The sequence below is a fragment of the Bombus vancouverensis genome, unplaced genomic scaffold, assembly GCF_051014615.1.
Source record: "Bombus vancouverensis nearcticus unplaced genomic scaffold, iyBomVanc1_principal scaffold0040, whole genome shotgun sequence".
Taxonomy (NCBI): Eukaryota; Metazoa; Arthropoda; class Insecta; order Hymenoptera; family Apidae; genus Bombus; species Bombus vancouverensis.
In genome coordinates, this window is record NW_027468931.1 from 324,983 (window position 1) to 352,592 (window position 27,610).

At 37.5% G+C, this 27,610-nt stretch overlaps 1 protein-coding gene across 3 annotated transcripts; it reads left to right on the forward strand.

Annotated features, from left to right (window-relative positions):
• The first annotated feature begins 49 nt into the window (after positions 1-49).
• On the forward strand, positions 50-27,438 carry LOC143304568 (uncharacterized). Of its 3 annotated transcripts, none has more exons than XM_076627042.1 (5): positions 50-874; positions 1,626-1,721; positions 8,527-8,733; positions 10,068-10,216; positions 23,489-27,438. In XM_076627042.1, exons 3-5 carry the CDS (start codon positions 8,643-8,645, stop codon positions 23,513-23,515), a joined length of 267 nt encoding a protein of 88 aa, XP_076483157.1. In that variant the 5' UTR covers positions 50-874; positions 1,626-1,721; positions 8,527-8,642; the 3' UTR covers positions 23,516-27,438. The 3 variants fall into 3 exon arrangements, with proteins under 3 accessions (XP_076483157.1, XP_076483156.1, XP_076483155.1); XM_076627041.1 differs by lacking the exon at positions 23,489-27,438 and adding an exon at positions 20,038-22,720; XM_076627040.1 differs by lacking the exon at positions 23,489-27,438 and adding an exon at positions 21,693-22,720.
• The last annotated feature ends 172 nt before the right edge of the window (positions 27,439-27,610 follow it).

Consider the following 27,610-nt stretch of genomic DNA (forward strand, 5'->3'; position numbering starts at 1 on the left):
AGTTTTTTCATGTAATTTTTTGTTACATTTGCGAATTCAACGAGTTACACATGATTTTTCATGAAACACGAACGTTAAAAATATTTGATACAGCCTAATTATAAAAATTGTTAGAAGCAAAAGTCATAGATACTATGTGCGAGTATCGCATGAAACGAACAGCTATTAAGAGAACTGCAGCAATATTACAAATCAAATAACAAAACACACTCGTCTGTGACGTGGAAATTCTAAAATCTAAAATCTAGAATATTCCTTACCTTTTTTCGCAGATTATAAAATATCTTATTCATACTACTTTGCATCGATAAATCACCGTTCATAGTGACACTTTCAAATCGCCTATCGTTTCTCAATGGATACGAGAATTTCCGTTTATTACTTTAAAAACAACCCGTCCATTACGTTTCTCTTAAAAAATTCTTTCAACTCCGTTGAAAACCGAGCATCAAACAAGAAACAAACGATTTGTTGCCATGGAAATGTTTGGTTCACACATAAGCAACGCACAAATATAATGATAGAACAGCTGAGTGTGTGTACTGTATAGTAAGATGGATGCAACATGGAAATAGAAAGAGAACACCATGTATAGATACTTCCTGTCCTTGTTTAATCAGGCATGCACACTAGTGGACACTGACGCTGCTCGTATACCCCTGTTACATATTTCCTGTACAAGTGCGCGTCATTAGACAAGGACGGAACATCCTCTCTCTACTTCTCTATCGCGTTTTTAGTTCGCTCACGCGCTCTGTACTTATATCTATTACATTTCCACCATAAGCAGCGGCCGTGCAGTGACTTACAAAAGTTCCGAACGGTTCCATCCCGGGCGGACGGTTAATTGCGTTCGGTACTTCGAGGCAGGAAGGTGAGTACAGAATCGCTGCTCTTAGTACTCTTATTAGAAGTGTTATCATCGAATATAAGTTTTTTCAATAAATTCTTATCGTTTTACAATCTTTCTAGAATACAATGACGTCAGCAATCGATCATTTTCGCGAATTTATTGTAAATTAATTGGGGGAATATCTGGAGTTCTTTATCGGTTTCGACTGTAAAATCAGCAACTATTCGAATTTTTCATTCATAATTGTGACGTTTTCGACTCTTCCGTTGCCAAGACCCTCTTGAGAGATTTTTGGCACGTTCCATCACCCTTGTTAAACGAGTGCACATTGGTGGATATATTGATTTTAAAAACCAATACGTGAACGAGGTTTATTATCTCACTGGGACAAAGAAATCCGTTTTATTCGCGAATTTTCCGTGTTTCTTCTTAATTTTCGTGAGTGTCTGGCGCGGAGCATTATTTGAATGAACTTTTCATCGTTCAGATTATATTTCGTTTAAAAAGATTGAAATTGATGTCGAGAAGAAATGAAACAAGGTGCTCGGGCATTCCATCGTTTCCCGGGGAAAGAGAAATATGAAAAAAACGGTCGTTCTTCCTTTTGCCATTTTCGTCCATTACCAAAATGGTATGACCCAAATGTCCCGGGTCGTGAATCAATCAAGCGAATTTTGAATAATTTTTGAATAATATCCAGTTAATAATTTGTGAAACAAATTAATTTCATTTTATCGTTGGAAACAAATTAGTTGGATTTTTCTTTCTTTAGCAGTTTTCGCCGGAGTTGACCTGACGTGCTACTTCAGTTTCCATCTTCGCTTCTCGAAACTTCCAACGTCCTTGGTGTTGGAGTCTCCTTGCCCAGGTGAGTACATAGCTTCTAGATACTCGTCGCTGTTCATCCTTACGAGCCTCTCGAGCTTTAGTTGTCAATTGTTATCGTTAAAGGAAGAGAAGCTCGCGACAGATGTTATCGAACAAATCGTTTGTTCTCGAAAAGTTCGAACTTGTTCGTTGCGTTTGAATATATATGGACGGACGCCATTTTTCATGACATCTTCATAATTTGTCATGTCGTGAGTATAGCTTCTGACTACCATATGTTTGTGATTTATGTGAAATTTGACCACTATACCGTGATAGAAAAATATTTCCAATGAATTATAAATATTTTACATTGTGAATTATAAATATTTGTTACAAATTATATCGTACTTGAGGTGAAAATGAACCATATATCTGCTTATGGAATACGAGGTAGTAAATCATTCGAAACATAATAACGATTAATTAAGCACATATACAATAACGTTTACGAATGAATATTGCGAATTATTGTATGGCTTTAATGCGGTATTTAATGTTTTGATTGCGGTCTTTGAAATGGTATCATAGGTGCTGAATAGGTATAATATCGCGCGAAAAAGGAAAGACCAGTGGTTAATATTGCAGGTGCACCAGTGCGTTGCGCTCGTCGGGGGTGGTTTTGACGCCGGTGCCGAGGAGAGACGCAGAACGTGTTCGATCGACCCGCAAACGTAGCCCGTGCTCATACTGCGACAGAGTTCGTTTCAGTTAGGCTCAGTCGCTGTTTGTCCGTCGACAGCGTATAGTCGTGTCGGCCTACGATTCCTTTTTTCTTCTTGTTTCTTGCGAACTCTCTCGCAACAGCCGTTCTATACGTACGCCGCCAGTATATCGCGTGATCATCGTTCCCGTTGCTTCCCTTACCCTCTCACGTCCTTCGAAGAAGACCTCCCTTTGGTTTTTCCTTGTTTGGAGGGAATTCATCGCTCGGACACATGGACTGCGAAGCACGAGGGTTGATCGAGGCATCAGCGTGATGTACTTTTCAGGTTTCATATTTTCTCTATGATACTTTCTAAGGAGAATTTGGAAGATATACATTTTTAGGAAATAAAGGTTTTTATGGAGTCATCGATAGGTTAGAATTTAATTAACTCTCTTATAACAGGTATTCCAATTTTTTAATATATAAATTTAGTTTCCTCTATGGTGTTAGAGAACATAATGCGGGCATTTTATGATATAACGAATATATTCGTATATATTTTAGTTTATTCATTCGTCAAATTTCCCTAGTAGGCCGGCCTGCAGCTCACATGCAGCACTTAGTAAAAATTTGTTTTGTTAGAGGTTGGCCATTCTTCTTGCTATAAAAATATCGTGAAGTCATATCATATGATAAAGCACCTTCTGAAAGCTAGATGCTCGATAACGAGCCTAATGATTCTCGGTAGTTTGTAATGTCAAGCTTTGAATTGGCGAGATCGCTCTGCTGTCAAACCGCCGTCCAGCGGCGACCACATTCTTTAACCACGTTCAAGGGGTATATCACGCTACAGAAACCATCAAAGGGTTTGCAAGTTAGTTGCCTTTTAGAAGTGGGGCAGTTGGTTGTTACATGTCATCCGTAGTTGCTGGCTGTTCTCCTTAGTCGCCATACATCATAGAGACGACAGTTATAGTCGCCAGTTGTCCTTGCTAATGGTTGCTTGTTGTCGCTAGTTAGTTCTCGTTATCGTTATGTATTCCATCAATCACGCGAAATTTAACGTATCGGATTTTATTCTTCTTTATTCTTTCTGTAGGGAGATTTTTTAAGACGAGGAAAATATAGAATATTTCAAGACGACGGTAAGGTTTGAATTTAAGTAACTATTTTATGATACAACAAAGTGGAAAAACGATTTAATTTTATAAAGTTTAAGGTAATTTTTTAAAAAACTTCGAATTTAAAAGATTCAAATAGATATCTTAAACGTAATTAAACCCTCCATATCGTAAGAAATTAAATGAAATTGCGCAAGAAAGTTAATACATTTAATGTATTATTTTAAACATTTATTTAAAAACATTTATTTAAAATTTAAGTGTAGGCGTTGACGCACGCGCGCCATTCGAAGCATTTGTCAGTTCGTTACATCTGCGGTAAAAGTTGTAACTACGAAGAAGCTTAACATATGGTGCCTCTCAAGACGACAGTAAAAAGTATTAAGAGATTTTTCGAGATTTTTTCTTTTAAGTTTCCAAGTACTTTTTCTATTTAACTTCGTTTTTTTGCATTTTCTCACAATATTCGATAAATAGAGACGAAATATGACAGTTCTTAGTTCCGGGATTTATTGGTTCGAAAGTTACTTCAAAAGTGTTTCTGGAGTTCGTGCGGTTAATACTTTTAAACTACTGAGTACGACTTATTCCGTATGGCTGGACAAATCTTTGTTGATACTGTAAGCGTAACTGGTCCGGATATTGTCTTGTGGAGATAGAAAAATACACGAAGTATTGATTGAACTACATATTTTTTTAATTCTTTTTTAATTCTTTTAGTTCTTCATATATTGATAATAGAACGATATTCCGCTACTTTGAGCACAATATAGTAATGTTTAAATAAATAATAAAATTTACGCATTTCGTCTTCATGCGTCGATAAGAAAATGCAAAAAAAAGTTAAAGAAAGATGATGCGCAGACGCGAAGTTTAGTCAGCAATAATATTTAAAACCTCTAAAATATATTGTACACATTTATTTGCAAATAAGCTCAATGAAATTAAACTGTAACTGTGTTTCCAATAATGTCTTCGATGTATTGCTCGCCATTATGTCGGATTAACAGCTCTAAGTGATCGACCTTAATCACTAAATGGCGGCCGTGATTCAGTGGTATAGCTTTACATATGACGGACATCGCAGGCGCTTGTAAGACGTCCATTGTGATACGTTTCCAATAGCACCGTTTATGTGATGGTGAAATCTGAATATATATATCGCTGAAATATATATCGCTTATCACTTGAGTCTGACACGATCGTTTTTAAATAGAATCACAATTTTTTATTCTTTACAAAATCAGTCTTTAAAGATTATGTGCAAATAAAATAGATAAATAGATAAATGGTTGTACAAACTTACAAAACAGATATTACAAGTATATCTAAATAAATGATGTATTTATAAATTGTAATATTTGATCTAAAGTTTAAATAAATAAAAGAGATACTCGTGACTTACAATAAACGTATTTTTTTTCAATTTTTAAACAAAGCAAAAGTGGATAACAATTTTTCAAAATGTAAAAATCAACACAATGGTTGGTTTCTTTAATTAATCAATAACGTTTAAAGTTAATTAATGTCCAGAGTGGTTTGTACATTTTGTATTTCGCCGTATTTCAACGTTCGATGTGTAAATAGAACTTGATGCCTGAAATATCGAAAAAATAATTAAATCCGATCGTTCCGTCGAATTTGCAAATTGTATACTCGTGTAAAATCGAGTGCGCTTGTGTATGCTGATACGAAAAGTGGTAGTATATTTTTCTTTTTTCGATTATCGTTATCACTTTTTGTGTGGAAAAATTAATTCCGTGAAATGGAAGTGCAATCAATACGGCTTATCACGAAATAATAGCACAACGACGGTACATATTGGTATTGACGTCAGCTTCACAAAATTTCTCGAGTATCGCGGTCGACTATTTGGGTTAAGAATTCATTTTCAAGGTTCTACAAGCACGAGTATCTTATGGATATGAAATTTTCAGTGTACATTTTAATAACCATATTTCATATTGCATGCTGCGGTCCAAGAAAAATTCGCAGTTAATATTCTGCTAATCCCTGCTGCTTTTAAAGACCATAAGTAAGGTCCGTAAGGTCGTCCGTAAGGTTTAAAAGATTTCGAGTAGATTTGTATTACGTATTTTATCTTCTAATTTTTAAAGAGGGGGTCGTGTTTAATTAATTGAAAATGACGAAACTGTAATGGGACATTATTATCAAATATTAAACGTGGTTCCATTGGGTACTTTTATGGTCTTTGCGAGATATATATGCATTATACGTTGCTATTAGCAACGCGTAGCGATGAACGATGGAGAGCAGTACCTTCGTTATCTCGTCTCGGTTGTGTACATATTAGTAATGCACAGTACTCGTACTAAATATCTTACAAATTCCATACAGATTTTCAGATTAGTTTCGAATAATACCAACACGACCATGATAGTCACAGTACAGTATTAAATAGTGCCACTATGCATAATACACTCCTAAAATGTTTCTACAAATATATTTGTCCGAATATTTTTGTCAGCTACTATATCCTAACCACGATTTATTAAACAATATATAGATTTAAAAAAGAATATATAACGACATTACTTGTTTAGGCTAGATTGGTTTAACTTGTATAGTTTTAGTAACTGTGTAAGATCAAACAAGAACTTATCGTTAGTTTGGCGAGATTTGATTACACGAAGCAACATAATTGCTTTGAAACTCAGGACAGAAAACAATGTCAACCGGTAGACGCGTTTGTCTGGTGAACGTGTAACGCGTGAATAATAGATAGCGACAATCACGCGAACGCTAGTTACAGCTGACTTGGCTTACATTGTAGCATTCAAACTAGAGTATACGAGCCGTAAGCGCTATTGAAAGTTCAAAGGCCGACTAGTGAGCTTCATCCTATCTCATTTTTTAATCAGGCGATGGATCGACGAATCGTATTGATTTCGAGGATTATTATAGTTCTGTGGGAATTTTAAAGCGTGGTTTGTCTAATCTTGTCTCGTTAGCTACAGACTCTTTGGCGAGCAGCCTGAAACTTGATCCAGTTTCGAGAAAATGAAAAATTCGTTTCTTCTCTTTGCTTCCCTGTTCCTTCTTTCCTCCTTTTTCCCTTTTTACATCGCGTTAAGACTCGTTAAATAATATTGACTGCCGTGGACGCTGGCTGAGAAGTGCACTTTATAACTAGCTTTAAAATCACTGACGTCGATGAGGACAAAGGTAAGTTACAGTACATCTATTACTTTCTTATAAAACGAAAGAAACTTTTGGAACAACCTAATATTTCTCTACTACGACGCTTTTACAGTGCTAAAATATTTGATAAAAATGTTAAGAAATTCTAATATTGATTTAAGCGTATCGATTTATCTGCTCTACATATTTAATCAAACAGAAATTGTTAATTATGATTTCCACTTAAAAGCGGATTGCATATTATGAGGATAAATTATCAAATTCATCTCTAATATACACATTAGAGAATCATTCATAGCCGCAATCCTGTTTACCGCTAACATTCCTGGTACTCAATAATTCATTTGGTGACTGCTTTAGCCGCACAGAATACACCTACAAATAATTAATCGCGATTAATATTCCATCGACTTTTGAAAATCCCTCATGTGATCTATTTCATGCGATGAGAATACGTATAAATTGAGATTGCGATCGACCATCCTCAGTCGGATAAATCGAGTGATTCAAATTATAACACAAAAAAAAGTTAAAACTAGTTACATTATCTTTTTCAATTTTTATGTATTATTTGGCGGAAGAAACTTTGGTAATTGGTAAGTAAAGTTCACCTCCTTAATGTTAATGATTTTAATATGTTATTAAGCTCAAAGTTCTAAGGAATTTTCTATATATATATATATATATACATATACATAACTGTGTGCGTATATATATAATATACATATAACAACCAAAGTTCAGCTCTCAAGTGTACGCAAAACTTTTATGTTCATTTTACGCTATACCAGTATGTTTCATGAATTTGTTTGCTAACAGTATCGAAACAAATAGCAAGCAGAGGACGAGCTATTCATGAATTGTTTTGCCAGCGTGTACGCTCCCAATATTTTCTATTTGAGAAAACATACTTGTTGCTATTGCAACTACAAATATTTTTACAGTCGACGCTTTTGCCGTGAATCATTGGCTAACATGTAAAATCGAGAAAAAACATGGTTTATTGTGATGGAAATGTGGAAAACCGCAAAACCGATATAGAAGGGAAAATAAAGGAAAGGAAGGTAGATAAGTAGAAGCTTGGGGCCAAGTTTAATTCACTGAAACCGAGCTGCTTGTATTATCACAAAACAAAATTGCCAGTACGTCATTTCCGTACTCTCGTCCTCGCGAAAATGGTTTTGCTTGTTAAGGAAAAACGAAGAGACAGGGAAGAGAGGAAAAAGCAGACGGAGAGCGCTTTTAAAAAGCTGGCGAACCGTGTGTTACCACAACGAGACACGCGATGCTATTTGTCGCTTTAAATTGTGCCGCAACTCGTTTTTGAGATCTTTGCCAGGGGCGCGTTAAAACATGCTGAAAATATATTTCTGGCTTTTCTGGGGTTTAACTGAAATATGACAAATAACGTTGTAAAACATATGTACTTATGACTTACAGAGTAATTGAGTGTACAAAATATAATAGCCAGCGATTTAGGGCTTTAAAAGATCAAAAGAAAAGAAAAGAAAAGAAAAGAAAAGAAAAGAAAAGAAAAGAAAAGAAAAGAAAAGAAAAGAAAAGAAAAGAAAAGAAAAGAAAAGAAAAGAAAAGAAAAGAAAAGAAAAGAAAAGAAAAGAAAAGAAAAGAAAAGAAGAAAGATAATATGTTGTGGCAGTCTAAGTCGATCTAAGAAAATAGATAAAGGGAGGGAGGGGCAAAGCTAGTTAATCTGGAAAGAATCCAAGCGTCAATTTCAAGCATTTACAGAGAATCAAGCGGGCTGGTTAAAGTCGTGAGTTGAGCAATTATCCCGCGTTAGGTTTAATCAGGTTAGTCCCACGCGAAATTGATCCAACCATGCGAAAACGAGTGTATTCTGATTTCTGTCGCAGATACTTCTGGCTAGTGCAGTACCTACACGGTGGTTGTTGAAATAACCGCTTCTCATCTATTTTCCGCAGCGCGGACATCATCCTTTGATCCCTTAGGACTAACGAAGTTTTCGAAGATGTACGGCAGTTTGAGATACTACTTGAAAATGATCATGATTGCGGTCTGTGTACCGTCTGCTCTTCTTTTTGTCCTTCCGTCAAAGACTGGTAAGTTGATACTGATTAATTATGCGATCGAAACCCTATATAATGGCTACAAAAAATATTTGCATCATTATTCTCGTTTCTTAATGAATCGCTGTTTTAATCAAGTTTTGTATTGCATCAAATTTCTGTAGTTACACGAAAGTACTAAATTATAGAAAACTTGATATACACGGATTTAATTAATTGATAAATTAGTCAATATATAGGCATTATTATTTCACGTGAAATTTTACAACGCTTCTCGTGCATCTAAAGTTTCTTTCAAATTAGCCGATTTATTTGAACTCGATCGACTGGAAACCTCTTTGTCACTGTGAATTTGTTACTTAATTGATACTCTTATACGCCTTTGTCCTTTAAGCTCTTACATCCGTTTTTAATTAGTCAAGTCGTTTGACTTTTCACAAGTATTTTGAAACTATTTTACTAGCGCGAATCTACTTTTTTTACTTGAGATTATCTGCTATTTTTATTGAAATGTATATGTACGTATATACACTTTTGAATTTTAGCCTTCTATTATTCTTATATCCTTTAAACGTCATTTCAAGCTACAAGCGACTTTAACTCAAATAGCTCGATTTCAAGTTCTAACGTATACTGTAAAGCACACTTGCGAAGTGAAACAGTAAACACGATATGAAAACTCTCTCCCTAGTAAAAAATCGAATATCCAATTTTAATCGTGCTTCATCGATGAAGCATCAATGCTACGTAGAAGCATCGTGGCAGCCGCAATGCGGATCCGTTGCGGATCCGAACAAAAATTTCCTGGCACGATCGTTTTCGTAACGCTATTAGCCGTTTCAGTATCAGGGATGTTTTAAAAATCCGTATCGGATTGTATCATGAAGCGCAATAGCGCTTCGTTTATTTATTTACGAGAAGTGCCGATCAACTCGATTGCACTGCTCTTTTTTTTTTTGTCGAAACATACCGTTCAACGCGTTCACGCTTCACTTCATCAGCTATATCAGAAACGTTACACTAAAGAGTCAAAAGGTTGCCAAATATTCGTGCTTTACCTTTTGTTTGTGTGACGTTCTGTAATTGGTTTTCCAATTCAAGAGGTAATTTATACATTAGTTTTTTCTTTATTTGGTTTACGATTATTTGAAAGAAAAGTAATTACGAGAGGAAACTCTGATAGACTAGCGACAAGCTACGTTCGGAACCGAGCGCGTTGTGAATTGACAATCGTAACCAAACATCGCGACACAGTTCACCACACTACGCATACAGCATGATCACGCTGAGTGGCGTTGAAACGGTTAACGTAACTGCGCGTACGACCGTCGGATGGCAAAGATATTCAAGCTGAGAATCGTTTTCAGATGCTATAAACAACAGCTGTGCTGACTTTCAAGGAGAAACCATTCGACATGCTCTTACGTTTGAGCCGGGACCTTCGGTTTGCAGTTTCTGCGTCTGCTATAATTCGAGGCCGCAGTGGTGCCTGTCGATCGTATGCAACCCGCCCGGAGTGAGTATATGCTCATTACTTAAACACTTAACACAACCAGAGAGAAACTAAAGCACACCGTTAACGCTTGCACGCTGGTCGTTAAAGCACATGCTACGCGAATAGGGTACACAGCGATTCATCTAACTTGCCTTGAATTACTTTTACAAAGAGAAACATGGACAGGAATAATTTTTTGTTACGAGTCGTTTAATTTATTCGTTCGTTAGGACGATTGGTCTGACAAATTCAAAGTCTTGTTCCGTATAAATATTTTTAAACAAGCACGTCATAAGCTTTGTATATTTTTTTTATCGCAACGAAACTGTTCAGAGAAATATTGAAATTATTAATTACAAAAGAAGACATTTACGTTGTAAAAATGTTAGCGAAAACATTTGTGAAAAAGTTACTTTGTTATAAATTCTACAAAAAGAAATATTGAAAATCACGTCCCATTTATTCAGTATTTATGCACGTATGAAAAGTATTTTGCATTCGCGCAAAAAAATCCCTTAAGGATACATATTTTATAATAATTGGAGTGTCAAAGTTATTACGCGGATTGGCGTACCTTAACCACGTGCCTTTTAATGAAACTAGGTTATTCATTTGTTATTCGTTCCTAACTTTCAACTTTATGATTTTTGCGGAATAAAATTTTATATTCCGGTTCAGTTTATAAATGATTCAGGGTAAATACATTTATTACGATCGTTTAAAGTTTAAAGAAACACCGTTATAAAGTCGTAATACGAGACAAAGCGATTCAGAACTCGAATTCATTTGTTGGAACGACGCCATGGGCAAAAGTAGATAATGGAAAACTTTCTTCCAAAGACCATTTGATAGCGCCGACGTAATCAAGAGTGTGACGATATTGCCAGAGACGTTTCTGCAAATAGAAGACTAACTTATTTACGAATTGCCGTAACACGATTGCCGCTGGTAGTATGGTTAGTAATCGCTTTATTGAATTTTCGCTTGATGTGACATCGTCGAGAGTTTCTAGCGAAATTCTTCTCCCTGTAAAACTATGTTTCTACAGCAATGACCGTAATTTTCGAGTTACCGTTTGCGAAGAAATCTTTTTCTTTGTTACGTGTAATAGATTATTTTTAAGTTTTAAGTTTTAAATTACATTGGTAACCTTCTATAATTTATTACTCGAAGGTGGTAATTTTTTCTTAAATAGTTTGCTTTTCCTATAATTTATTATAATATATGTCGGATCGGGATTCGAATTTTGGGCGCGCGACGACTCTTCATGTGGACTAGCCATCGTTTCACAAAGCCGAGATTTTATTTACACGTATATACAGGTCTATCACTAAGCTTAACAAATAATAAGTACAACTAATAATAAGTCTAACAAACACTAAGCCTAATGAATAATACGATCTACGAATAATTAAATTAAATAATACTATTAGCAATGTTTGAGTTCAAACGAATCCACGGTCATCGGGATAACTCCTTACTAAGCGAAACTAACTTAGACGCAAATGCGATCCTCGAAAACGCTCGATGTATCACTCTCCAAGGCAATCGCAAGAATGCCAGCCTCGTGGAGATTTTTCTCCCTGTACGATTGCATTTTGTTTTCTATACCCGTTTGGAAGCATCGAGAAGGTTCCAAACGCCGTTGCTAGGCACACTCGTTGGAAGCATCGAGAAAGTTCCAAACGCCGTTGCTAGGCAGTTTCTGCCTGGAGTTTTGGTTACTAAATACAATGTATGTCCCATTGCATCGGCACCTCCGAGGCAACATCACACGTGGCTCGGCCCGCTCTCGAGGCCGCATGCCGCCACAACCACACTTCTCGGAAAACACATACAACCACTCCAGACCTCCGTTAGATAAAACATCCATCCCGTGACCGTGGCTACGTTCAGCGACCGATTGTCACCTCGAACCCAATCTCGCTTATTACAAATCTTAAACAATTACAACTATAATAAAATCTAGGCTAAGGTACTAGAGGATGTTCCCCAAATCTCCAAGGAAGGGCTTCGGCTTTCCTTTCATCTCCGACACGGCCATCCTGACTATCACACGTCCTCGGGTGTACCTTCGTCAACAAAACAAAAGGAAACAAGATTAGTGTCATTGTGATTAGCATTCAAAGTGCCAGTTGCATTCTGCGTGCTTTCAGTCGGGTCGTAATGACATGACGGACCATTCTCGATTTCACACCCAAATGGGTCTCATCCTTCGAATCGCACATACTCTCAAAGTTCGTTACATAACCAGCTTCGTAACACGATCGCTGTCAACACTAGACCGCCTCCAGCCTCGTGACATTGTCACTGTCGGTACTAGACCAGCTCCAGCTTCGTGACATCGTCGCTGTCGGTACTAGACCAGCTCCAAATCCGTGACATTGTCGCTGTCGGTACTAGACCAGCTCCAACCTCGTGACATTGTCGCTATCGGTACTAAACCAGCTCCAACCTCGTGGCATTGTCGCTGTCGGTACTAAACCGGCTCCCAGCTTCGTGACATCGTCGCTGTCGGTACTAAACCGGCTCCCAGCTTCGTGACATCGTCGCTGTCGGTACTAAACCGGCTCCCAGCTTCGTGACATCGTCGCTGTCGGTACTAAACCGGCTCCCAGCTTCGTGACATCGTCGCTGTCGGTACTAAACCGGCTCCCAGCTTCGTGACATCGTCACTCCCAGTGCCTGACCGCACTGAACTCCGTCCCATGGCCGCACCTGGGCTCATATAATTCTACGATCCTCTGGGATCGGGGTACTCACATCGCCATGGTCACTGTTCTCGTCATCACAACAGACATCCAACTCCGCAGGAATGCGACTATCCGGCATTTTCCTTAACCTGTCATGACTGTACTTGTATGACCTTTTCCCATCCAGTGTTTTCAAGGTATATCGGTCTCCTTCCAGGACCTCCGATATCACAAACGGACCCCTGAATTTTGGATCCAATTTTGTCTGGTTCCTTTCTTCATTTTGGCGTAGTACCAAATCACCAGGATTAAACCTAACTACTTTAGCTTTGGTTTTATCGAATCTCTCTTTGTCATACCTAGCACTAGTTTCCATCTCTTTTATTGCCTGTTGTCTTACACTGGAGATATCTATTTCTTTTTCCTCGATGTTATCAGGTAGTAATAAGTCATACGGTCTTGCTGCTCTACCAATCAATAACTCTAAAGGACTCGATTTGGTTACGCGGTTGATGGTGCAATTCAAAGCCAATTGCATCTCCCCGATCGCGTCTTGCCATGAACGCCCGGTCGTTTCTACCGTTGTGAACATATTTTTTAACGTGCTCATAACACGTTCTACTTGCCCATTGGCCCTACTTGCACCGGTCGCGATCAAATGAACTTTGATTTGTTTGCTTGCACAGAATTCTTGAAATTCCCGGCCCGTGAAACATCTACCCTGATCTGCTATTATCCGACAGGGACTACCGAACAAAAACACGGCGGACTTAAGTGCCTTGATAACGCTGAGCGAATCCAATTTGCGTGTGTGATATAAGTGCACGAATTTCGTAAAGGCATCGATCAAGACGACGACATACTCTTTCGAGTCATTCTTGCCACTCAGCTTGCCCGTTATGTCCATATGCACCGTATGCCACGGTATGCCGGTCTTAGGTATAGGATGCAGTTCAGCCTGTATTTTACCTGAACTAGCCTTCGAAACTCTACAAGCATGGCAGTTCTCGACAAACTTGCGAACATACTTCGCCATTCCCTCGAACCAATAATACTCATAGAGCTTCTCGAGCGTTTTATCCCATCCTAAGTGCATAATTGACTGATGCACATGGTTGATGACGGACCATCTAAAACCTCTCGGAACAATGGGTAAGCAAAGGGTTCTGCCCTTTCGTTGTACTTTACGGTAAAGTGTACCGGATCGCAGTTCGTAGGTATTCGCGATATCTTCCGCGAGCTCTTCGTTCTGTAATTTATTAACGATTTCGGAGATTTGCGGATCACGACGTTGCTCCGCTAATAGCCAGTCTTCGGAGATCTCGGCCAGATTAATCTCTTTCTCTGCGACCTTGTCTATCATACGGCGATTCAAGTCTACGGGGTTTCGCGAAAAGAAATCTACGTGGGCCATTCGTTTACCCTCTCGATACATGATGTCAAAATCGAATGTTTGCAAATAAGCCCACCACCTATAAACCCGGTCGTTTAAGTTTACTTTGTTGCTGGAGGCTTTCAAAGAATTACAGTCCGTAACTACTAAGAATTTCCGTCCATGTAAGTAGTGTCGGAAATGCTTAACGGCGCTGACTACTGCTAGTGTCTCCAGTTCGTACGAATGATACCTAGATTCCGCGGGACTGGTCCTTTTACTATAATATTCGATGACTCTGTTTTCCTTTTCGACTCTATGCATTAAAATAGCTCCATACCCCTCCGAACTAGCGTCGGTATGTAGCTCTATGGGACGATTGGGATCAAATATCATTAACACCGGCGCGTCGGTCAGAACGGAAATTATCTGTTGTCTTATCTTTTCGTGCCTGTCCGTCCAAGTTATGTGCTTGTTACTAGAAGTGAGTGCGTACAAGGGTTTCATCACTTGCGAAAATTTAGGAATAAATTTTCGGAAGTAAGAGGCCAAACCTATAAACTGCCTAAGCTGTGTGACGGTCGACGGTGCAGGTAAAGAATTCAAAGCTTGTATTTTTCCCGGGTTTGGACGAACTTCTCCGTTACGAATTACATATCCCAAATAAAGTACCGACGTCTTCAGAAAAGAACATTTAGCGAAATTGAAAGAAAATCCGGCGTTTACGAGAGTGTTTAGTACAGTGTGCAACCTTTCTAGAGCTTGATCTATTGAGTCGGCGATTATTAGAACGTCGTCCAAATAAACAACGACATACGAATAAGCGAGGTCGCCTAAGGCCTTGAAAATGGCTCTCTGGAAAACGGCTGGTGCATTTTTCAACCCAAACGGCATCGTCACGTATTCGTATTGACCGTCGGGGGTAACGAACGCAGTATATTCCGTCGAGTTAGGGTGAATGGGGATCTGGTGAAATCCGCTAGCCATGTCCAGGCTAATGAAGTATCTCGCACTCTGCAATCTCGCGATTTGGTCAGCAATAAGGGGTAAGGGATACCGATCCGCGACCGTATTTTTATTCAGCGCTCGAAAGTCTACGCACAATCTGTCTGAGCCGTCCTTCTTCTTCACGAGTATTATAGGGCTCGCGAACGGCGAATTACTAGGTTTTACAATTTGTGCTTTAATTAACTCGTCTATCCTCTCGCGTACTATTCTTCGCTCTTCCACGCTAAGCCTGTAAGGGCTTCTCTGCACGGTGACGTTGGGATCGATTAGCCGTATTTCCAACTGGCCCGTACTGACGCGAGTACGCGGGAAACCCGTAATGAATGATTCTTTGAATTTTTCGAGAACAGAGATTAATCGATCTTTATAGTTACCGATCACATCAGTGTCAACCTCGTTAATGTTGACCGCATCTTCCGCGACTTTACCACAAGCGTTAACGACCTTTGTTTTACAAATAACGAGGCTATCTTGCGCGATATTTACGTCGAATCCCTGGCTCAAAATCTCGCGACCAATCATGATGTCGTATTTTAGGTAATCGTCAGCAAGGACATGAAAAACTATCTCCAATGTAAGATCGTTAATACGAACAGTGGACAAAATCTGAAGTGTACTCTTAATACAAGTATTCCCGATCCCCCGCATCACTACCACATCGGTTATTCTTTTACCCGAAAATTTCGAGGCTAGGGACTCTTTGATTAACGAACACTCGGCCCCAGAATCAAAGTAAAATGGATACGACTCACCCAGATGGCTTAATCTACCAGCCGGAGCTTCTACTACACAGGAGTCGATCCGGCGTTCGTCAATGGAATCGTAGTTTCTTTTCCGCGATGATGGGCAATTAGGCGCGATATGTCCCTCCTCGTGGCATTTGAAGCAGGTCACCTTCGACGATGCGGCTGGTCGTTTTTCCTTCGGGTTTCGTATATCCTGCTCCTTCCCCGTTTGTGTTTGCAGGCGACACTCCGTTCTCCTATGTCCGTGAGCACCACAGCGGTAGCACTTAATCCGAGGAACTGATAGCCTGCTGCGTTTAGCTTCAGGTTCCGTTAGTGAATTTCTTGGCGAAAATGTCGGCTGATCGTTGTAAGGGAGAATCCTCATTTCATCATGAAATTGGTCCTCCGTCCTGATATTATTCGCGAGCGTTAGTCGCCGAAAGCGTCGATCTTGTGAACTCAGCATATAAAGGGCGAGGGCATTGATCACTTCGGGCATCGTTAGATCTTGCAACTTCATCTGCAGCATGGAGCGGAGGCGACTACCGTACGCTCCCGGAGATTCAGTCTCCGACGGTCGTTCTCTGGATATCCTTATTAACGCCGAAGCGGCTGTCTCTCTGCCACCAAAACGCGAAAGAAATTGTTCCTTAAACGTTGGCCAGGTAAGCTTTCCACCGCGCACCATTTGTGAAAGCCAATGCGCAGCAGAACCCCTTAGGGCGCGATTTAGAGCGGAAAGTAACGCACTCTCTTGCATCGGGTGGTCTTTCAAAATCAGATCAGCATGAGAGCACCACGCGGATGAATCGGCGCCCGCGCCTTCGGGGTCAAAACGTGGTAACGTTGCATCCTTAGATTCCGTACTCGGTCGTTGCTCCCCCGGTTTGTGCGCTAGCGTCTGAATTAACTCGCGCATAAGGTCCATTTGCTCTTGTAGCACTTTAAACGGTTCTGATCCCACTTCTGATGTCGGATCGGGATTCGAATTTTGGGCGCGCGACGACTCTTCATGTGGACTAGCCATCGTTTCACAAAGCCGAGATTTTATTTACACGTATATACAGGTCTATCACTAAGCTTAACAAATAATAAGTACAACTAATAATAAGTCTAACAAACACTAAGCCTAATGAATAATACGATCTACGAATAATTAAATTAAATAATACTATTAGCAATGTTTGAGTTCAAACGAATCCACGGTCATCGGGATAACTCCTTACTAAGCGAAACTAACTTAGACGCAAATGCGATCCTCGAAAACGCTCGATGTATCACTCTCCAAGGCAATCGCAAGAATGCCAGCCTCGTGGAGATTTTTCTCCCTGTACGATTGCATTTTGTTTTCTATACCCGTTTGGAAGCATCGAGAAGGTTCCAAACGCCGTTGCTAGGCACACTCGTTGGAAGCATCGAGAAAGTTCCAAACGCCGTTGCTAGGCAGTTTCTGCCTGGAGTTTTGGTTACTAAATACAATGTATGTCCCATTGCATCGGCACCTCCGAGGCAACATCACACGTGGCTCGGCCCGCTCTCGAGGCCGCATGCCGCCACAACCACACTTCTCGGAAAACACATACAACCACTCCAGACCTCCGTTAGATAAAACATCCATCCCGTGACCGTGGCTACGTTCAGCGACCGATTGTCACCTCGAACCCAATCTCGCTTATTACAAATCTTAAACAATTACAACTATAATAAAATCTAGGCTAAGGTACTAGAGGATGTTCCCAAAATCTCCAAGGAAGGGCTTCGGCTTTCCTTTCATCTCCGACATATATTTTACTACAGAATCCTCAAAAACATGATGTATGTATATATATATCCTGAAATATTATCAGTCTATTGTCAAGTTATAGAACATTATGGAAATTGCCAATTAAAGTCATAAAAAACAAAAAATAAGGAAGTTCGTTAAAATATGTGATTTTCCAATCAAGATATAGAATTTATTCGAGTAATATAGATTACGGTAGAGATGGTGACGGTAACAATGAGTGGACTGATTCTTCGTGCGAAAACAAATTGGAAGCGCAGAGCGATGTATTGTTTCAGCGAATATCGATTTTAAAGCACGGTTTTAAAGTACGTGTGCGTTTGACTAGGTGTGTTAATTAATATTGCTGTCTGATTTTCGATATGTAAATACAATATCTACATATCTTTAAACTTATGATAATTGAACTAACAATTTTTTTAAATTTAAATTAAACTTATGATAATTGAACTAACAATTTTTTTAAATTTAAATTAAACTTATGATAATTGAACAAACAATTTTTTTAAATTTAAATTAATATTTATCCTTTTAAATGCAACAATTTTTTTTAATAATAACTTCACGCGTAAGTCAGCTGCGCACATATTTGATCGTTCTTTAAAGCTTGAATCTCTGCGAAGAGAAAAAATCTTTCAACCAACAAGAACTGGTTCTACGTTTTCTATCCATTTCCTTCCAGATAAATCTCTCTATCTAAAATCCTTATTTCCGTATTTCCTTGAAAAGGTTAAAGTCGTTTTGTATAAAATCCAACGTAGAGAAGAAGGAAGATCCGCAAAAGATTCTTTCAGCTTTCCCTATGTTTGAGCTCGAATCAAAGCAATCCTATTCCCAATAGGGTGACTATGCGTTTAACTTCTCATAGAATCTCTCTGATTCCGTGTGATACCTTCGGTGTTTTTGAAGTATGTAATTGATGTCGTAACGTCAACGCTTTGCAGTGCGAATTCAATTTTGAGTTGCAATTTCCCTGTTTGCGTGGCAAAAGCATAAAATCGATAGCGCACGTTTCGATAAACACGTTTTCTTTGCTGATGGCGCACTGTAAATATAAATATTTGAATAAATATCGCGAATTTCATGTTGCTAAAAGATTTATACTATTTATTCGTAAATAACTGTTGGATATGTTTAAGTTGAAACCACTGCATTAGGTCTTTTTTCTTGTTTAAAATTATTTGTATTGGTAAATTGAATGAAAGTTCTAACATGTAATTTGTTCTTCTTTTATAAATAGTTTACAGAGGATAAAGCGTGGGTAACTCACGACTGTCGCGATCATGACACTATACATACCTATGTATAGCACGTATACTAAGCTAACTAAAATAGCAAGTCAGAGAAATGGAAACTTAGGAAAATCTAAAGGAAGATAAAACGTTCGAGTCTTGCCAGGAATATAAGATGCTAAGTAATCTTCCTAAGTAATCTCCTCCAGCTTTTTCTAGTTTGATCAATAATTATTAGTACATGTTAGGAAAATAAATAGAATTTTTGTTCTCAAGCGAGGTATAATTTAAATTTTGTATGTACACAAAAATGTTAAATATCTGTAATAAACATGGTATAATCAATTTTTTTACATAAAATTATATTGTATAGGCTATTGTTATTTAAACATTTTAAATTGGATGAAGGAAAAAAATGACGCAAATAAAACGTAGGACATTTTAATTAAAGAGACTAATATAGAGATTTATCTACTTAACTGTGATTAAATCATCTCCACTTAACGCTCTACCTCTTCTATTAATTATGCTTCGTTAAACTATGATTACAGAGGATGGGTTTTTTGATAAAATGACATTCTGACAAATATATATAGATCGATATATATAGATATAGATAGACAAATATATAGATTCTTACAACAGTAGTTATGAATGAACAGTAGTTATTGTATCAATTCCGTTCTTCAGAAGCTTCATTTGTGAAAAGACAATTCGCCAGAATATGGATTCACTGTAGTTATAGCTATAGGATTTCAATCTAGTTGACAGACTTGCTTTACGTAGAGAATATCTGTCTCTTGTTCTACCTTATCGCGATTCTCTCCTCATCTTATACGCTTTGTCGAGCAAAGTAATATTGGCATATATCTCGGCTCTGGTTACAATCATTAGTTTCCGCCTAAACGGTTAGAATCACATAGCTCGCGCTCTACTCTCGTTTATTCAACATTCAGGCCATATGGTCGCATGCGACGAGTTTTATGTTAATTCCGACCGATTACAATACCTTTCTTTCGTTTACAGGGAACGACGAGACTGGCAGTTGCGTGATTTCCAATGCAAAAGCCGCGATATCTGCACGATAACCTAACCTCAACCGATTTTGTTGTACTATTCTTATGTGGACTTCGTTTGTACCACTTTCGTAACAAAAATAGAATACGTAGAACACAGCATTCCGTTATGCGATATTGTCGATTCCTAACATCCGAAAAATCAGAGATAATTATTTCCCTACAGTTGTACATTTGTGTGAAAAATTACGAACGTAAAGTTGTTTGGTGCATGCACAGTCCTCCCCTCCCCTGCATTTGCGTGGACATGCTAGAAAGATTCACTTTTCCACGGTGAAACTGTATGTATTATAATTTCATTTTTACAAAGGTCGAACATCCTACTATGCATAAATTTAATATTAATATAAGCAGGTTTCGTGTTAAGTATTACATCTGACGTATAAGCACACGTGTGTACGAGCCTTGGTTTTAAATGTCTTATAGTAGACACCGAAAAGATTATTCAGTTGGATATCTGATTCAACATCAATATTTTACTAGGAGATAACATGTTAAGAATACGTTGGTGGATGGCATGGGAGATAATGAATGAAGACATACTTCTGTGAGATACATAAAATAGTAGTCAGAACGTATTTTGGCGCTTGGGGACAGCAACAGCTGGTGATACTGTCATACACCTCCATTTATAAACTTTCGAAAATCGATGTGACCTTCAAACTTTAGTGTATTCTGTTTCACAGCACAAAATGTTTCCGAAACGTACGTTTATTGTTACAATGAACTTGACTAATGGCTCTGAAATACTATCCTTGAAAAAACAATGGGGGAATTGGAGCAAAAAAAAGAAGGAAATAAACAAAGACCTTGTTGGTTCGTAAAAATAAAATATGCTACAGGAAAAACTTTTTCCAACGGATGGAGATGCGACAAGCTTTAAAAGCTATGACGTGAATCGAGCGTTTGTCTACAAGAGCGCATTTTCGGTGGATATATAGATATACATGTATATGTGACGAAATATACTAAAGCAATATTGACCCTTTGTCGCTGAAAGTATCAAACTACAAAACTTCCTTTCAAATTTTCAGAATAAGGAAATCAGGATCATGATAAATAATTGGAACATAATTAAAAATAATATATCTTCTCTATAAGATAATGAATACATTGGTTCATTTAATTTTTATGGATATTCAAACGCTTCTGTGAAATAAAACGTCAAGATTATAGAGTATAAAATTCATAGCTATGAAATAACTAAAACTCTGATGTATTATTAAAAATATACGTTAGGTTGTATGTAGTGATACATACAAAGATTACATGTACAAACCCATAATTAACACAATGCTACCGCAACTATTCTGCAATCTACCTTGCCCAAAACACTCTTCCAGTCACCTCCAAACTCTTCAATTCTCTCCACCTAACCACCCACAAACCATTCACAAACATGCAATTCTCGACAAAAGAAGAACTTATCGTCAGTTGTCCTTAACATCTCGTTCATTCATTTGGTCCCTATCCCCCTATTTCCTCCCACTGCGATGATCGCACTACATTTTTCCACGTCTCTATTCTATTCTCTGGATGACCTGAATTCTCGAGCAGTCGAGTGACGATTGATCTGTACAATTGATCGATTTCTGTTTACTACAGCCATGCAGGAAATTTCGTCTTGGAAAGCGATGTTGTGATTTCGAATGCCTGGACCATATAAAGAACATTACCGGAACCGGTGAAATTTATGTCCTTGAGGATAAGAAATCCTCCAGCTCCTCGACTCACCAACAAACGCTACTCTGGGTGATGAGCTCAATGGTGCTGTTGCGGCTATTTTAATTTTTCAACAAGGATCCAGATGGCGCCGTTGACGAAATTCAATCATTATAAACGTCAACGATCAACATCAGCCATCAGGCAATTTCATATTTGTGACTTATTTCTTCTGTGTTATTTCTTCTAATTTTATTGTTAGTTCTTCAATTTGTATTCCAAAAGATTGAACTCTTTTTACGTGCGTGTGTGTTTTTCTTTTTTTTGTAACTCGTCGAGTTGCAATTCTAATTTTTGCACTTCCTCCTTCATGTCCTCTATGTGCTTCTCGAACTCTTGTGTCGTCCTGTCTTTGTCGGAACATTCTACTTGAAGATCAGCGAGTTGATGCCCGGGATCGTAATTCAATTTTTGGTCGTTAGCAGTAATAAGCTCACGTAACTTCACTTTTGAACTTGATCTTGTTTGGTCTTGATTGTGTTTTCGTGGTGCTTGTGGTGTTCTAAAAGTAATCGTCACGTTGCTTGCATTTTTAGTGCACATTGATACACTGCACTCTGCAGTTCTCCTATTTTCAAACTTGCTTCATTTAAGGTAACTTTATGAATTTCCGATTGATGCTTTAACATTTGATGTAAGTCTTCTATTGCTGTTTCACGTTCTTTCAACTGTTCATTAAATTCGTTGTTTAGCATATCCACTCGAGAAATTCCGAGTTCTTGAGCATCGTTTCTTCTTTTAGAAATTTGGCTTATTTTCTCTCGCCTGCTGCTACATGTTGCTGTCATTTTATCAACTTCTTTCTTCTTTTTTTTTTTTTGAACTTAAAATCTTGATTTAAGGTTTGTGTTTCACTATATGATTTATTATTATTAACTAGTTCAACATTATTTTCAGTAGATTTTTTTTTTCGCGTGATTTTTATACTTATTTAAATAGTTTAACATGAGCAAATGCATCGTACGTCAGATATACCATTTTTAATAAATTGTCGCCTTTACAACTCGAGTTACCTCTGAACGAGTCGCATGATTGATCAATAAGCCATGAGTAATTATGCAAATTCAGTTTTTTTTCATCTATCTATCTGAATATTATAACAAAGACTTTACATTGAATATTTTATTAAAATTGTAAGTTTTTCATAAACGCTTCAAAATCCACAGTCTATTGATCAACTCCTCTATCCTTTCTCTTTCTCCCCACTAAAATAGATAAATTCCAAATGTAGTTTGTGGATAATATTTTTTTTTTTTTTTTTTTCTAAAGCAAATCACATTTATCATCTGATATATTTTTTGAAATAATTTCTGTCTGTACATTTTCTTCTTTTCCCTTACTCCTCTTTCTCTTTCTAATGAATTCTTTTTATTCCGTAAAATAGTTTTTGTATATTCAATTTTGTTAAGTGCAATCCTTATTTCTGATAACTTACTTTTATTAGATAATTCTTGTGAATCTTCTACTACATCTTCCATATCATTTTGAGTGCGGCTTCTACCTTCAGTAAATTTAATATCTTGAACCGTATCATTAATTTCAATAGCTCTTTCGGTATCAAGTAAATCGCACTTATTATTTAATATACCTTTTGAATTGACTTCTGTCTCTGTAGTTTCTTCTTTTGTATCTTCTTCGAGTTTTCTTCGTTCTTCTAATCCACCCTTCTCATTTTCTAGGATCTTCCTTGTTGTTACGCCGCCTAAAACATCTGCACGCCAGCCCGCGCCAGCTCGCGCCACCGGACAACAACCGGCCTGCGTAATGTCACTTCGACCCTCAATAAACCTAAGGACCCACCATAACTTTCACTTCCCTGTATTGTTTCGCGAAACACAGTCGGTTTTTAGAGAGGTCCTTGGGTTTATTAGGCGTACTTAAAACACGGAGAAAGCGGGTATGCACCCATTAGGAAAATCCGAATAGCCCTCTAATAAAACAAGCTATGTTTTCCTCACGCACACAGTCATCTATCCACCACGATGGTAGGAGACTTCCTACTCATCCCTTCGAGCAGTAGTACAGGTCATGACCAATCGACACCGCGGTTCGTTACCCTCACTTTTCCTAACGAAAGTGGGAAAAACGAATCCGCGTTCTTTAGGCACAGGGGCACACCCACACCGAACTTTTCTTCTGTATTAGAAAAAGAGCGACAGTCAGTCTAAAAACTAACGCCTAACGCGGCAGTCTACACATAGCGCGAGAGTCGCATACTTCACGAAAATCTTTTGTCGGTTCACGGTGTTGTCGAACATACATCTTCTCTCCTAAATATATTATAGTGCTAAGTCCATTAATACATTAATTTCCATTATAAGAGCCCTGCTCTAGCGTACATATCTATCACATCTTCGTGCGACAAGTTGTTAACTATTTATTTCTCTACGTCAGTGTAATCTAAGTGTTGGAAATATATAATTTATAATTCAGTGAATCACAGTGTTATACAAACTCAATCACCCCTATTATCTCAACGGAAATCAGGGGATCGATCAATTCGTGGTGTCGATTGTTATAATCGTAACGGGGATTTACGATCCCCGTTGACGTCTCTCCTCGCGGTTACGTCTCCCCGCAATTGGTCGGAATTTACACTTGTATCTTCATCTTTTTTAACTTCGACTTTATCCGATCTCCTAGGTCTGCCTCTATGTTTCGCTTCATCAGTTGCTATTACACCCGTTACTGCATTATCATTTTCTACAGATTTATACCTATCGCTATCACTAGCTGCGTTCGTTAAAAGAACTTCCCTTCGTTTTCACTATCTGAAATTGATTTTTGTTTAACACCTCTTTTTTCTTCTTTGGCAAATTTATTTTCTACATTTTCCGATGCCTTTTGTTTATTAATTATTTCAGACTTGTCTTCGATTAATTTCGTCTTTAAAGCGCTTCGCAAAATTTTATTTGTGTTTGATTGTCTGGTTTGATTATAAACAATTTCTTCAAATTTTGGCGAAGTAGCAGGCTTTGCAGCAACATTATAACGACTGCTCCGTTTACTACTATCTAACATAGATGGAGATGGATTCTTGTCATCTTTATTCTCTAAGGACTTCTCTTGTGTATTAGCATCTAAATTTCTCGACATAAGATCTGCTGAAGTTTTTTATTCTGTAGTGTCACACGCATTTTTCGCTGTCATCATTTGGTCTTCTTCTATAAGCAAATGTTCATTATTGTAAGCATTATCTCTTGCTCTTTGTATGGATTCTAATGATATATTTTGTTCAACGTTGTCTATTGATTTTGTATCATTTTCAGCAGTTGATTTACTAACTGCTTCTAATTCCTTCGTTTCAATTTGGTTTTCTTTATTTGTATTCTTGTTATGATCTTTTTCTGCTTCTCCTAAACTTTTACTTTTTTTGTCAAACCATTCTTGTAAATTTTGAGTATCTTGTGACGAAGATGGTGACAAATCATTATACAATACTGCAATATCTTCTTTCCTTCGTTTCACAGACTCTTTCTGGTATTCTGTTGAGCTATTGACATCAAACATTAAGTCTGTTTTAATGAAAATATAATTCTGTGAAGCGGTGTCAATTGATACTTTCTTTTCGTAAGAATTTTCTACATTAGACTGCAATTCTTTTGAAAATTCTTTCAAAACCATTTCTTCATTTCCTACAGTAACGTCTGTTTTCTCCAAGCTTTTGTTCAAATTATTAGAAACTAAACTACCCTGATAACTCCGACTAGTCACTGCTTTAATAGTCTCCTTTAACAGTTTTCTTAACTTGATTTCGTTCTGCTTCTACATAGCGTCTAGTATGGCCCAAATACTTGGATCCACACCAGTAGCCATAGCCAAGCCGGTGAAAATTATCCTTTGTTCCGTGGTATATATAGGGTAAAACGAATGGTAGACCGCAGCATAGTGGTTTCCAACGATCCACACTTGTTCTAATTCCTCACTCAACGTCTTTCGTGTCCATTGACGTAGAAAAAAGTAAGTTATTGTAATATCGGAATATATTAAAGGTGTAATTTTGTCCGATTAATTATAATTTATTAATAATGGATTGAAAATACAGATATTAGTTAGACAGAGAAACGATGTTTGATTAACAGGAAAACTAAATGCAACGCTCGTATTTACATCAAATAACTTGACAACTATTTGGTAACTCTCTCTCTCTCTCTCTCACTAGCAACTCTAACACTCGACAACACTCGCAACTCAATTCTAACGACTCTATGCTTCGACGTCTCGATCAACTCTGAACCTCGCCAATGCATTCCTGCTCGGTCCTGCACACACACACACACACACACACACACACACACACACACACACACACTTTTCGGCTCACATACTCTGGCCTCTCGATTGCCACTCCTTGAAATATGAAACCGTACTTCTGTTTTGACGCTGCTTATCTTTTCTCGCGTCACTGTTACTAGGCGCTCTTGGATGTAAACAAACCACAAAAAGACGGCGTACACGGTGTTTTCTAATTTCAGCCGATCTCCAATCAAAGCTATTCTACGATATTACATTATCGTATAATAATAAGCTTTTAATCGTTTAATAATAACTCGTCAAGTAGAAATTCCACACGAAGCATTGTGAAGAATAATACTTGAAGAAGATCTATGTTCTTACGAGATTGGCTGTGTACAAGAACTTTGTTGGATAGATTGTATCGTTTGACGAAAATTTTATTGTTGAAAGTTAAGAAAGTTGGAAAGAAAACCCACGCTGTCTCGAAGATGTCTTGTTTTTCAGATGCTGTAAATTGACAAATAACTAGATATTAGTATTGACATTATTTGATGTCATATCTGACCTTAAAGTATAAATAAAATCAATCTAGGAATTAATGAAATTTCAAACATTTTTTCTAAGAAAACAGAAGTTTTGTTCCTCCTAATGAGTATCACATGATGCAATAGAAAAATAATTTGACATTGAAAATCGTGTCAAGATCAATTTCGAAGCTATAAAATCGTCTTAAAAAAACGCTGTGATAAAAAATTTTTTGACACCTTGTACAAAGGTGTATATCAACGTAAGTGTACCTGTATGTCTATATTCGAGATTATTTATCTATTCAAGATAGCAAAGTAAAAATACTATATAGAGGATTTAATTAATGTGTGGATCAACGTATGTATCACTATATGTAACAATAATATTGACCGTATATGTACGTGTGTAATAAAAGATTTCCGGTTTACAATGTTTACGATACTGATATAAAAATACCATATAGAGGATTTAATTAACGTGTATATCTACGTATATATCATTATATGTAACAGTAACATTATGTGCATATGCGTATAATATTGGTTAAATGTTAAATGTTAATATTGGTTAAATGCGTTAAAGTGAAATGTTATTTACCTATTCAAGATAGCAAAGTAAACATACCATATAGAGGATTTGCTACTGTTAACACTCGGTATTCTCGTATTCAAAGTATTTAACCAAATAATTTGGGAATCCAGCGGACTAGCTTGTATTTAATATGATTATATTTAATATAACAACTTTACTCAATATACGCGTAGGATTTTAAATGTCATGAGGGTTGCAGCGGACTCAATTTTAATGTACCTCGATATCTTAGCTTCTTATAATATCCTAATAAAATGTTATTTATCGATTACAATTGTCCTGTCGTATTTTATAGTGTTTGCTTTATAAATGTGAACTTTATTCAAAAAGAGTTCATCGATGATTATCCATTACAGGTTGTTAATAAACCTGAATTATGCACAAAGGAATTGCCGTTAATAACTTAAGATTCTCTGCCCGTCGTATAGGGTACATATAGTAATTAT